At 43.2% G+C, this 13,532-nt stretch overlaps 1 protein-coding gene across 1 annotated transcript in view; it reads left to right on the forward strand.

Annotated features, from left to right (window-relative positions):
* LOC120047313 (carboxypeptidase Q-like) overlaps window positions 1–12,891 on the forward strand; it is a 49,601-nt gene extending 36,710 nt beyond the window's left edge. Inside the window, 2 exon segments of the mRNA XM_038992836.1 lie at window positions 2,279–2,390; window positions 12,852–12,891. Of these exon segments, the coding sequence (XP_038848764.1) occupies window positions 2,279–2,390; window positions 12,852–12,891 (152 nt within the window).
* Window positions 12,892–13,532: the final 641 nt, after the last annotated feature.

Consider the following 13,532-nt stretch of genomic DNA (forward strand, 5'->3'; position numbering starts at 1 on the left):
AGTCTCTCTGTCAGGTAGAATACAAGACAGAAAGCTAGATGTTTAACAGTCTCTCTGTCAGGAAGAATACAAGACAGAAAGCTAGATGTTTAACAGTCTCTCTGTCTGGTAGAATACAAGACAGAAAGCTAGATGTTTAACAGTCTCTCTGTCAGGTAGAATACAAGACAGAAAGCTAGATGTTTAACAGTCTCTCTGTCTGGTAGAATACAAGACAGAAAGCTAGATGTTTAACAGTCTCTCTGTCAGGTAGAATACAAGACAGAAAGCTAGATGTTTAACAGTCTCTCTGTCAGGTAGAATACAAGACAGAAAGCTAGATGTTTAACAGTCTCTCTGTCAGGAAGAATACAAGACAGAAAGCTAGATGTTTAACAGTCTCTGTCAGGTAGAATACAAGACAGAAAGCTAGATGTTTAACAGTCTCGCTGTCAGGAAGAATACAAGACAGAAAGCTAGATGTTTAACAGTCTCTCTGTCAGGTAGAATACAAGACAGAAAGCTAGATGTTTAACAGTCTCTCTGTCAGGTAGAATACAAGACACAAAGCTAGATGTTTAACAGTCTCGCTGTCTGGTAGAATACAAGACAGAAAGCTAGATGTTTAACAGTCTCTCTGTCTGGTAGAATACAAGACAGAAAGCTAGATGTTTAACAGTCTCTCTGTCAGGTAGAATACAAGACAGAAAGCTAGATGTTTAACAGTCTCTCAATCAGGAAGAATACAAGACAGAAAGCTAGATGTTTAACAGTCTCTCTGTCAGGTAGAATACAAGACAGAAAGCTAGATGTTTAACAGTCTCTCTGTCAGGAAGAATACAAGACAGAAAGCTAGATGTTTAACAGTCTCTCTGTCAGGTAGAATACAAGACAGAAAGCTAGATGTTTAACAGTCTCTCTATCAGGAAGAATACAAGACAGAAAGCTAGATGTTTAACAGTCTCTCTGTCAGGAAGAATACAAGACAGAAAGCTAGATGTTTAACAGTCTCTCTGTCAGGTAGAATACAAGACAGAAAGCTAGATGTTTAACAGTCTCTCTGTCAGGAAGAATACAAGACAGAAAGCTAGATGTTTAACAGTCTCTCTGTCAGGTAGAATACAAGACAGAAAGCTAGATGTTTAACAGTCTCTCTGTCAGGTAGAATACAAGACAGAAAGCTAGATGTTTAACAGTCTCTCTGTCAGGAAGAATACAAGACAGAAAGCTAGATGTTTAACAGTCTCTCTGTCAGGTAGAATACAAGACAGAAAGCTAGATGTTTAACAGTCTCTCTGTCAGGTAGAATACAAGACAGAAAGCTAGATGTTTAACAGTCTCTCTGTCAGGAAGAATACAAGACAGAAAGCTAGATGTTTAACAGTCTCTCTGTCAGGTAGAATACAAGACACAAAGCTAGATGTTTAACAGTCTCGCTGTCTGGTAGAATACAAGACAGAAAGCTAGATGTTTAACAGTCTCTCTGTCTGGTAGAATACAAGACAGAAAGCTAGATGTTTAACAGTCTCTCTGTCAGGTAGAATACAAGACAGAAAGCTAGATGTTTAACAGTCTCTCTGTCAGGTAGAATACAAGACAGAAAGCTAGATGTTTAACAGTCTCTCTGTCAGGTAGAATACAAGACAGAAAGCTAGATGTTTAACAGGACATAAGTCTCTCTCTGTCAGGTAAAATACAAGACAGAAAGCTAGATGTTTAACAGTCTCTCTATCAGGTAGAATACAAGACAGAAAGCTAGATGTTTAACAGTCTCTCTATCAGGTAGAATACAAGACAGAAAGCTAGATGTTTAACAGTCTCTCTATCAGGTAGAATACAAGACAGAAAGCTAGATGTTTAACAGTCTCTCTGTCAGGAAGAATACAAGACCGAAAGCTAGATGTTTAACAGAACATTAGATTTCTTCCTAGCAGTACCTTGGGAATGTTAGTGTCAGGAAGGGCTGCTGCATCGTGCTGTTTCCAAATGGAAACTGTACAGGGACCTGATTGCCAAGCTAAACGCTAACTGCTACCAGATGCACTTCTACTGCTCTGGTTCCCCTACTCCTACTTGCATTCACTTGCAAAAGAAATGGGAAAGCATAACATAATGGGTTTGTAATGAACTCTGGGTTTAGCTCTGTCAACAGTGATCATGGTGAGAATACAGTATGCACTGCACATTTAATCAGTCATAATGGTACGTTCAAGGACTGAGACACACACAAACCAACCAACCATAGTTAATACATTGATGTAAGTGACTCCTTACCGGTTTTGTTCTGTCTGTCCTCCAGGAGCCAGCCTGCACGTTGCAGACAGTAGATACTTCTGGTTCCACCACACCAACGGGGACACCATGTCTGTTCAGAGCCCCATAGAAATGAACCTGTGTTCGCCAATAGTCTGGTCTGGGAGAGAGAGGACACTATATATAATAGTCTGGGTGGTTGAGAGGAGATCTCACACTATAATAGTCTGGTCTGGTGAGAGGAGAGACTCTAATAGTCCTGGTCTGGTGAGAGGAGAGACATATTATAATAGTCTGGTCTGGTGAGAAGGAAGAGACATCATAATATAGTCTGTATGGTGAGAGGAGAGACATCTATCATAGTGTGCTTCTGGTGAGAGGAGAGACATCATATAATAGTCTGGTCTGGTGAGAGCGAGAGACATCTATAATATGGTCTGGTGAGAGGAGAGACATCTATAATAGTCTGGTCTGGTGAGAGGAGAGACATCTATAATAGTCTGGTCTGGTGAGAGGAGAGACATCTATAATAGTCTGGTCTGGTGAGAGGGAGAAATCTAAATAGTCTGGTCTGGTGAGAGGAGAGAATCTATAATAGTCTGGTCTGGTGAGAGGGAGAGACATCTAAGTCGTCTGTCTGGTGAGAGAGAGACATCTATAATAGTCTGGTCTGGTGAGAGAGAGACATCTAGTAATAAGTCTGGTCTGGTGAGAGGAGAGACATCTAGAATAGTCTGTCTGGTGAGAGGAGAGGACATCTAGAATAGCTGGTCTGGTGAGAAGAGAGACATCTATAATAGTTGGTCTGTGAGAGAGAGAACATCTATAATAGTCTGTCTGGTGAGAGGAGAGGACATCTATATAGTCCTGGTCTGGTGAGAGGAGAGACATCTAAATAGTTGGTCTGTGAGAGGAGAGACATCTAAATAGTCGTCTGTGAGAGAGAGACAATAATAGGTCTGGTCTGGTGAGAGAGAGGACATCTATAATAGTCTGGTCTGTGAGAGGAGAGACATCTATAATAGTTCTGTCTGGTGTAGAGGAGAGACATCTATAATAGTCTGGTCTGGTGAGAGGAGAGACTCTAAATAGTCTGGTCTGTGAGAGGAGAGACATCTAGAATAGTCTGGTCTGGTGAGAGGAGAGAATCTATAATAGTTGGTCTGGTGAGAGGAGAGACAACTAAATAGTCTGGTCTGGTGAGAGGAGAGACATCTATATATAGGTCGGTCTGGGAGAGGAGAGACATCTATAATAGTTGGTCTGGTGAGAGGAGAGACATCCTATAATAGTCTGGTCTGGTGAGAGGAGAGACATCTATAAATAGGTCTGGTCTGGTGAGAGGAGAGACAATCTATAATCGTGTCTGGTGAGAGAGAGATGACATCTATAAAGTCTGGTCTGTGAGAGGAGAGACATCTATAATAGTCTGGTTGGTGAGAGAGAGACATCTAATAGTTGGTCTGGTGAGAGGATGAGACATCTATAATAGTCTGGTCTGGGGAAGGAGAGACATTATAATAGTCTGGTCTGGTGAGAGGAGAGACATCTAGAATAGTCTGGTCTGGTGAGAGGAGAGACATCATAATAGTCTGGTCTGGTGAGGGAGAGACCTCTATAATTAGTCTGGTCTGGTGAGAGGAGAGACATCTATATAGCTGGTCTGTGAGAGGAGAGAAATCTAGAATAGTTCTGGTCTGGTGAGAGGAGAGACATCTATAATAGTTGTCTGGTGAGAGGAGAGACATCTAGAATAGCTGGTCTGGTGAGAGAGAGACACTATTAGTGTTGTGAGAGGGAGCACTAGAATAGTCTGGTCTGGTGAGAGGAGAGACATCTATAAATGAGAGGAGAGACATCAGGTATAGTCTGGTCTGGTGAGAGGAGAGACATCTATGATAGTCCTGGTCTGGTGAGAGGAGAGACATCTATAATAGTTTGGTCTGGTGAGAGGAGAGACATCATAAAAGTTGGTCTGGTGAGAGGAGAGAATCTATAATAGTCTGGTTCTGATGAGAGGAGAGGACATCTATAATAGTCTGGTCTGGTTGAGAGAGAGACATCTATAATAGTCTGGTCTGGTGAGAGGGAGACATCTATGAATAGTCTGGTCTGTGAGAGGAGAGACATCTAGAAATAGTCTGGTTGGTGAAGGAGAGACAATCTTAAAGTCTGGATACTGGTGAGAGGAGAGACATCTATAATAGTCTGTCTGGTGAGAGGAGAGACATCTATAATAGTCTGGTCTGGTGAGAGGACAGATGGACATCTATAATAGTCTGGTCTGGGAGAGGAGAGACATCTATAATAGTCTGGTCTGGTGAGAAGAGAGACATCTATAATAGTCTGGTCTGGTGAGAGGAAGAACATCTATAATAGTCTGTGATCCTGGGGAGAGGAGAGACATCTAGAATAGTCTGGTTGGATGAGAAGAGAGACATCTATAATAGTCTGGTCTGGTGAGAGGAGAGACATCTATAATAGTCTGGTTGGTGAGAGGAGAGACCATACTAATAGTCTGGTCATGGTGAGAGGAGAGACATCTAAAAGTCTGGTCGGTGAGAGGAGAGACATCTATAATAGTCTGGTCTGGTGAGAGGAGAGACATCTATAATAGTCTGGTCTGGTGAGAGGAGAGACATCTAGAATAGTCTGGTCTGGTGAGAGGAGAGACATCTACTAATAGTCTGGTCGGTGAGAGGAGGAGACTCTAAATAGTCTGGTCTGGTGAGAGGAGAGACATCTATAATAGTCTGGTCTGGTGAGAGGAGAGACATCTATAATAGTCTGGTCTGGTGAGAGAGAGGACATCTATAATAGTCTGTCTGGTGAGAAGAGAGACATCTATAATAGTCTGGTCTGGTGAGAGGAAGAGACATCTATACATAGTCTGGTTGGTGAAGAGGAGAGGACATCTTAGAATAGTCTGGTTCTGGTGAGAAGAGAGACATCTATATAGTCTGGTCTGGTGAAGGAGAGACATCTATAATAGTCTGGTCTGGTGAGAGGAGAGACATCTAATAGTCTGGTCTGGTGAGAGGAGAGAGACATCTAAATAGTCTGGTCTGTGAGAGGGAGAACATCATAATAGTCTGGTCTGGTGAGAGAGAGAGACATCTAGAATAGTTGGTCTGGTGAGAGAGAGACATCTAGAATAGTTCTGGTCTGGGTGAGAGGAGAGACATCTATAATAGTCTGGCTGGGAGAGAGGAGAGAATCTATAATAGTCTTGTCTGTGAGAGGAGAGACATCTATAATATCTGGGTCTGGTGAGAGGAGAGACATCTAGTAATAGTCTGGCTGTGAAGGAGAGACATCTATAATAGTCTGGTCTTGTGAGAGGAGAGATCATCTATATAGTCTGGTCTGTGAGAGGAGAGGACATCTATGAATAGTCTGGTCTGGTGAGAGGAGAGACATCTATAATAGTCTGGTCTGGTGAGAGGAGAACATCTAGAATAGTCTGGTCTGGTGAGAGGAGAGACATCTTAAATAGTCTGGTCTGGTGGAGAGACATCAAAAGTTGGTCGGTGAGAGGAGAGATTATAATAGTCTGTCTGGTGAGAGAGAGACATCTAAATAGTCTGGTCTGGTGAGAGGAGAGACATCTAAATAGTCTGGTCTGGTGAGAGGAGAGACATCTATAATAGTCTGGTCTGGTGAGAGGAGGAGACATCATATAGTCTGGTCAGGGTGAGAAGAGAGAGAATCTATAATAGTATGGTCTGGTGAGAGGAAAGACATCTATAATAGTCTGGTCTGGTGAGAGGAGAGACATCTAGAATAGTCCTGGTCTGGTGGAAGGAGAGACATCTATAATAGTATGGTTCTGGTGAGAGGAGAGACATCTAAATAGTTGGTCTGGTGAGAGGAGAGACATCTCTATAGTTGGTCTGTGAGAGAGAGAAATCTAGAATAGTCTGGTCTGTGAGAGGAGAGACATCTATAATAGTTGTCTGGTGAGGAGAGAGACATCTATAATAGTCTGGTCTGGTGAGAGGAGAGACACTAAATAGTCTGGTCTGGTGAGGAGGAGAGACATCAATAATAGTCATGGTCTGGTGAGAGGAGAGGATCATAATAGTCTGGTCTGGTGAGAGGAGAGACATCTATAATAGTCGGTGTGGTGAGAGGGTTTTTGGGGGGTGGAGAGACATCTCAAATAGTCTGGCCTGGTGAGAGGAGAGACATCTATAATAGTCTGGTCTGGTGAGAGGAGAGACATCTAAATAGTCTGGTCTGGTGAGAGGAGGACATCGTAATAGTCTGGTCTGTGAGAGGAGAGGACATCTAAATTAGTCTGGTCGGTGAAGGAGAGACATCTAAATAGTCTGGTCTGGTGGGAGAGGAGAGGACATCTAGAATAGTCTGGTACTGGTGAGGAGGAGAGACATCTATAATAGTCTGGTCTGGTGAGAAGGAGAGACATCTATAATAGTTCTGGTCTGGTGATGAGAAGAGAGACCATCTAATAATAGTCTGGGTGGTGAGGGAGAGAAATCTAGAATAGTCTGGTCTGATGAGAGGAGAGACATCTATAATAGTCTGGTCTGGTGAGAAGAGAGACATCTATAATAGTTTGGTCTCGTGAGAGGAGAGGACATCTAGAATAGTCTGGTCTGGTGAGAGGAGGGACATCTAGAATAGTTGTCTGGTGAGAGGGAGACTCTATATAGTCTGGTCTGGTGAGAGGAGAGACATCTATAATTAGTCTGGTCTGGTGGAGAGGAGAGACATCTATAAGTCTGGTCGGTGAGAGGAGAGACATCTATAATAGTTTGGTCTGGTGAGAGGAGAGACATATATAAGTCTGGTCTGGTGAGAAGAGAGGACATCTATAATAGTGTCTGGTGAGGAGGGAGACATCTATAATAGTCTGGTCTGGTGAGAGGGAGAGACATCTAAATAGTCTGGTCTGGTGAGAAGAGAGACATCTAACATAGTATGTTCTGGTGAGAGGAGAGACATCTATAATAGTCTGTCTGGTGAGAGGAGAGACATCTATAATAGTCTGGTCTAGGTGAGAAGAGGAGGCATCTATAATAGTCGGTCTGGTGAGAGGAAGAGACATCTATAATAGTCTGGTCTGTGAGAGGAAGAGAACATCTAGAATAGTAGGTCTGGTGAGAAGAGAGACATCTAGAATAGTCATGGTCTGGTGAGAGGAGAGACATCTATAATAGTCTGGTTGGTGAGAGGAGAGACATCTATATAGTCTGGTCTGGTGAGAGGAGAGAATCTAAATAGTCTGGTCTGTGAGAGGAGGACATCTAAAGTGGTCTGGTGAGAAGAGAGACATCTATAATAGTCTGGTCTGGGAGAGGAGAGACATCTAATCAGTTTGGTCTGGTGAGAGGAGAGACATCTATAATTAGTCTGGTCTGGTGAGAGGAGAGACCTAAATAGTCTGGTCTGGTGAGAGGGAGAGACATCTATAATAGTCTGGTCTGGTGAGAGGAGATCGGACATCTAGAATATTCTGGTCTGGTGAGAGGAGGACATCTTAATAGTCTGGTCGGTGAGAGGAGGAGAATCTAAATAGTCTGGTCTGGTGAGAGGAGAGACATCTATATAGTCTGGTTGTGAGAGGAGAGACATCTAGAATAGTCTGGTCTGGTGGAAGGAGAGACATCTATAATAGTCTTGTCTGGTGAGGAGGAGAGGACATCTAGAATAGTCTGGTCGGGTGAGAGGAGAGACATCTATAATAGTCTGGTTGGTGAGAGGAGAGACATCTATAATAGTCTGGTCTGGTGAGAGGAGAGCACATCTATAAAGTCTGGTCTGGTGAGAGAGATCTTAATAGTCTGGTCTGAGAGGAGAGACATCTATAATAGTCTGGTCTGGTGAGAGAGAGGACATCTATAATAGTCTGGTTGGTGAGAGAGGAGACATCTATAATAGTCTGGTCTGGTGAGAGGAGAGACATCTAGAATAGTCTGGTCTAGTGAGAGGAGAGACATTATAATAGTCTGGTCTGGTGAGAGGAGAGACATCTATAATAGTCTGGTCTGGTGAGAGGAGAGACATCTATAATAGTCTGGTCTGGTGAGAGGAGAGGACATCTATAATAATCTGGTCTGGTGAAGAGGAGAGAAATCTATAATAGTCTGGTCTGGTGAGAAGAGAGACATCTAGAATAGTCTGGCCTGGTGAGAGGAAGACATCTATAATAGTCTGGTCTGTGAGAGGAGACATCTAGAATAGCTGGTCTGGTGAGAAGAGAGGACATCTAAATAGTCTGGTCTGGTGAGAGGAGAGACATCTATAATAGTCTGGTTGGTGAGAGGAGAGACATCTATAATAAAGTCCTGGTCTGGTGAGAGGAGAGAACATCTAATAGTCTGGTCTGATGAGAGGAGAGACATCTAAATAGTCTGTCTGGTGAGAAGAGAGACATCTATACTAGTCTGGTCTGGTGAGAGGAGAGACATCTAGAATAGTCTGGTCTGGTGAGAGGAAAGATCTATAATAGTCTGGGCTTGGTGAGAGGAGAGGACATCTATAATAGTCCTGGTTGGTGAGAGGAGAGACATCATAATAGTCTGGTCTGGTGAGAGGAGAGACATCTATAATAGTCTGGTTGGTGAGAGGAGAGACATCTATAATAGTCTGTCTGGTGAGAAGAGAGACATCTATAATAGTCTGGTCTGGTGAGAGAAAGACATCTATATAGTCTGGTTCTGGTGAGAGGAGAGACATCTAGAATAGTCTGGTCTGGTGAGGAGAGAGACATCTATATAGCGGTATGTGATAGGGAGAAATCTATATAGTTGGTCTGGTGAGAGGAGAGACATCATATAATAGTCTGGTCTGGTGAGAGGAGAGACATCTGAATAGTCTGGTCTTGAGAGTGAGAGAGACATCTATAATAGTCTGGTCTAGTGAGAAGAGAGGACAATCTAATGTCTGGTCTTGTGAGAGGAGAGAACATCTAGAATAGTCTGGTCTGGTGAGAGGAGAGACATCTATAATAGTTGGTCTGGTGAGGGGGAGAGACAATCTATAATAGTCTGGTCTGGTGAGAGGAGAAGACATTATAAATAGTCTGTTGGTGAGAGGAGAGACATCTAAATAGTTGGTCTGGTGAGAGGAGAGACATCTATAATAGTTGTCTGGGAGAGGAGAAATTATAATAGTCTGTCTGGTGAGAGGAGGACATCTAGAATCGGTCTGGTGAGAGGAGAGACATCTATAATAGTCTGGTCGGTGAGAGGAGGCATCTGAGGGTCTGGTGGAGAGAAGAATTATATAGTCTGGGTCTGGTGAGAGAGAGACATCTAGAATAGTGTGTCTGAGTGAGAGGAGAGACATCTATAATAGTGGTCTGGTGAGAGGAGACATCTAAATAGGTCTGTGGGATGAGAGAGAGGACATCTATAATAGGTCTGGTCTGGTGAGAGGAGAGAACATCTAGAATAGTCTGGTCTGGGAGGAGAGAGACATCTATAATAGTCTGGTCTGGTGAGAGGAGAGACACTAGAATAGTATGGTTGGTGAGAGGAGAGACATCTATAATAGTCTGGTCTGGGAGAGGAGAGACATCAATAGTCGTTCTGGTGAGAGGAGAGACATCTATAATAGTCGGGTCTGGTGAGAGAGAGAGACATCTATAATAGTCTGTCTGGTGAGAGGAAGAGGCATCTATAATGTTGTTGGTGAGAGGAGAGACATCTATAATAGTCTGGTCTGGTGAGTAGAGAGAATCTAGAATAGTCTGGTCTGGTGAGAGGAGAGACATCCTATAATAGTCTGGTCTGGTGAGAGAATGAGAGAATCTATAATAGTCTGGTCTGTGAGAGGAGAGACATCTAGTATAGTCTGGTCTGGTGAGAGGAGAGACATCTAGAATAGTCTGGTCTGGTGAGAGGAGAGACATCTAATAGTCTGGTCTGGTGAGAGGAGAGACATCTAAAATAGTCTGGTCTGGTGAGAGGAGAGACATCATATAATAGTCTGGTCTGGTGAGAGGAGAGACATCTATAATAGTCTGGTCTGGTGAGAGGAGAGACATCTATAATAGTCTGGTATGGTGAGAAGAGAGACATTTATAATAGTCTGGTCTGGTGAGAGGAAAAGACATCTATAATAGTCTGGTCTGGTGAGAGGGAGAGACATCTATGAATAGTCTGGTCTGGTGAGAAGAGGACATCTATAATAGTCTGGTCTGGTGAGAGGAGAGACATCTATAATAGTCTGGTATGGTGAGAGGAGAGACATCTATTATAGTCTGGTCTGGTGAGAGGAGAGACATCTAGAATAGTCTGGTCTGATGAGAGGAGAGACATCTATAATAGTCTGGTCTGGTGAGAAGAGAGACATCTATAATAGTCTGGTCTGGTGAGAGGAGAGACATCTAGAATAGTCTGGTCTGGTGAGAGGAAAGACATCTATAATAGTCTGGTCTGGTGGGAGAGAAATCTAAATAGTCTGTCGGTGAGAGGAGAGACATCTATAATAGTCTGGTATGGTGAGAGGAGAGAATCTATAATAGTCTGGTCTGGTGAGAGGAGAGACAATCTATAATAGTCTGGCTCTGGTGAGAGAGAGTCATCTATAATAGTCTGGTCTGGTGAGAGAGGATGAGAGGAGACATCTTATAATAGTCTGGTCTGTGAGAGGAGAGACATCTAGAATAGTCTTGTCTGGTGAGAGAGAGAGACATCTATATAGTCTGGTCTGGTGATAGGAGAGACATCTATATAGTCTGGTCTGGTGAAGAGAGACATCTTTATAGTCTGGTCTGGTGAGAGGAGAGACATCTAGAATAGTCTGCGATGATGAGAGGAGAGACATCTAAGAATAGTCTGGTCTGGTGAGAAGAGAGACATCTAGAATAGTCTGGTCTGGTGAGAGGAGAGACATCTAAATAGTCTGTCTGGTGAGAGGAGAGACATCTAATAGTCTGGTCTGGTGAGAGGAGAGACATCTATAATAGTCTGGTCTAGGGAGAGGAGGAGACATCTATAATAGTCTGGTCTGGTGAGAGGAGAGACATCTAGAATAGTCTGTCTGTGAGGGAGAGACATTATAATAGTCTGGTCTAGTGAGAGGAGAGACATCTATAATAGTCTGGTCTGGTGAGAGGGAGAGACATCTAGAATAGGTCGTCTGGTGAGAGGAGAGACATCTATAATAGTCTGGTCGGTGAGAGGAAGCATCTAGAATAGTGGTCTGGTGAGAGGAGAGACATCTATAATAGTCTGGTGTGGTGAGAGGAGAGACATCTAGAATAGTCTGGTGGTGAGAGACATTAAATAGTCTGGTCTGAGTGAGAGAGGAGAGACAATCTATAATAGTTGGTATGGTGAGAGGAGAGACATCTATAATAGTCTGGTCTGGTGAGAGGAGAGACACGAATAGCTGTCTGGGAGGGAGATAGTCTGGGTCTGGTGAGAGAGAGACATCTATAATAGTCTGGTCTGGTGAGAGGAGAGACAATCTAGAATAGTCTGTCTGGTGAGAGGAGAGACATCTATAATAGTATGGCTTGGGAGAGGAGAGACATCTAGAATAGTCTGGTCTGGTGAGAGGAGGATCTATGGTCCTAGTCTGGTCTGTGAGAAGAGAGACATCTATAATAGTCTGGTCTGGTGAGAGGAAGTGACATCTAGAATAGTCTGGTCTGGTGAGAGGAGAGACATCTATAATAGTCTGGTCTGGTGAGAGGAGAGACATCTAGAATAGTCTGGTCTGGTGAGAGGAGAGACATCTATAATAGTCTGGTCTGGTGAGAGAGACATCTATAATAGTCTTAGGGTCTGGGGAGAGGAGAGGACATCTATTATAGTCTGGTCTGGTGAGAGGAGAGGAACATCTAGATAGTCTGGTCTGGTGAGAGGAGAGACATCTATCACTAGTCTGGTCTGGTGAGAGGAGAGACATCTAGAATAGTCTGGTTGCCCCACAAATCACCCTGATAAGGAAATCAGTCAATTGAAATAAATGAATTAGGCCAGTTTGTGCAGAAATTCTTTGTTTGTGCAAACACAGTTTCATCAGCTGTCTGGGTGGCTGGTCTCAGACGATCCCGCAGGAGAAGCCGGGTGTGGAGGGTCCTGGGTTGGCGTGGTTACACGTGGTCTGCGGTTGTGAGGCCGGTTGAACATACTGCCAAATTCTCTAAGATGACGACAGAGGCAGCTTATGGTAGAGAAATAAAGATGACATTCTCTGGCAACAGCTCTGGTCGACATTCCTGCAGTCAGCATGCCAATTGCACGCTCCCTCAAAACTTGAGACATCTGTGACATTGTGTTGTGACACAAAACAGCACATTTTAGTCGCCTTTTATTGTCCCCAGCACAAGGTGCACCTGTGTAATGATCATGCAGTTTAATCAGCTTCTTGATATGCCATACCTGTCAGGTGGATGGATTTTCTTGGCAAAGGAGAAATGTTCACTAAAAGGGTTGTAAACAAATTTGTGCACAAATATGAGATGAGCTTTTTGTGTGTATGGTACAATTCAGGGATCTTTCATTTCAGCTCATAAAACATGGGACCAAGACTTCACATGTTTATATTTTTGTTCAGTATAGAATAGCCTGGTCTGGTGAGAAGAGGGAAGTCATAAAAGATATCACCTTGTAAACCAGGTTTATCCTGTCTGTCACCAGGCCAGTCTGGCACCAGACCCCCATCACTTCCTGTGTCTAAACTTCCCAAGCTCGGAAAAAAACTAAGTGCATGACCAGCACACGAATGTTGAATTTCCAAATTGGTCAAATAGTTGGTCAAAGGATATAGAGGTAGATTAGGGTTGTCAAGGTGTTTTAGTTGGTAACCCAGCAATCTTCTTGAGACCCCTTAGTCTCGTTCCATCTTATGAATGAGACAGTTCAAAAATACATGCCACCATGGTCTAAGAAAAGCACAGCTTTATTGGCAGATTAGACATAATGACAGTTAACATGAAAACATGCAGTACATATGTGTTCATTATAAAAGTAATGACTGGAAAGAATATGCAATAAATATTAATTCCATTTTGTACATTGTGTGGTTTATACCACACAATAATTATTCTTTAGCCACTTAACCAGAGTGGAGGTATAATTTCTCACAGAGAGGTTACTGCAGGAAGCCCTTCTGGAGGACAAACAACATAAAAACATACTATCACTCAAAAAGAAATGCTCAGTAAAAAGCATTTTATGGCACCCATATTCCTATAGTGCATTCTTCTCCCAAAGCTATACAGGGGATAGGGTGCCGTTTGGGATGCAGTCCTAGTGGACTACCTGGGCAGCATCTCCTCCAGGTCAGCCACTACGTAGGCACCACCGCCCACAGGGGCC

Source organism: Salvelinus namaycush, chromosome 5, assembly GCF_016432855.1.
Source record: "Salvelinus namaycush isolate Seneca chromosome 5, SaNama_1.0, whole genome shotgun sequence".
Lineage (NCBI taxonomy): Eukaryota > Metazoa > Chordata > Actinopteri > Salmoniformes > Salmonidae > Salvelinus > Salvelinus namaycush.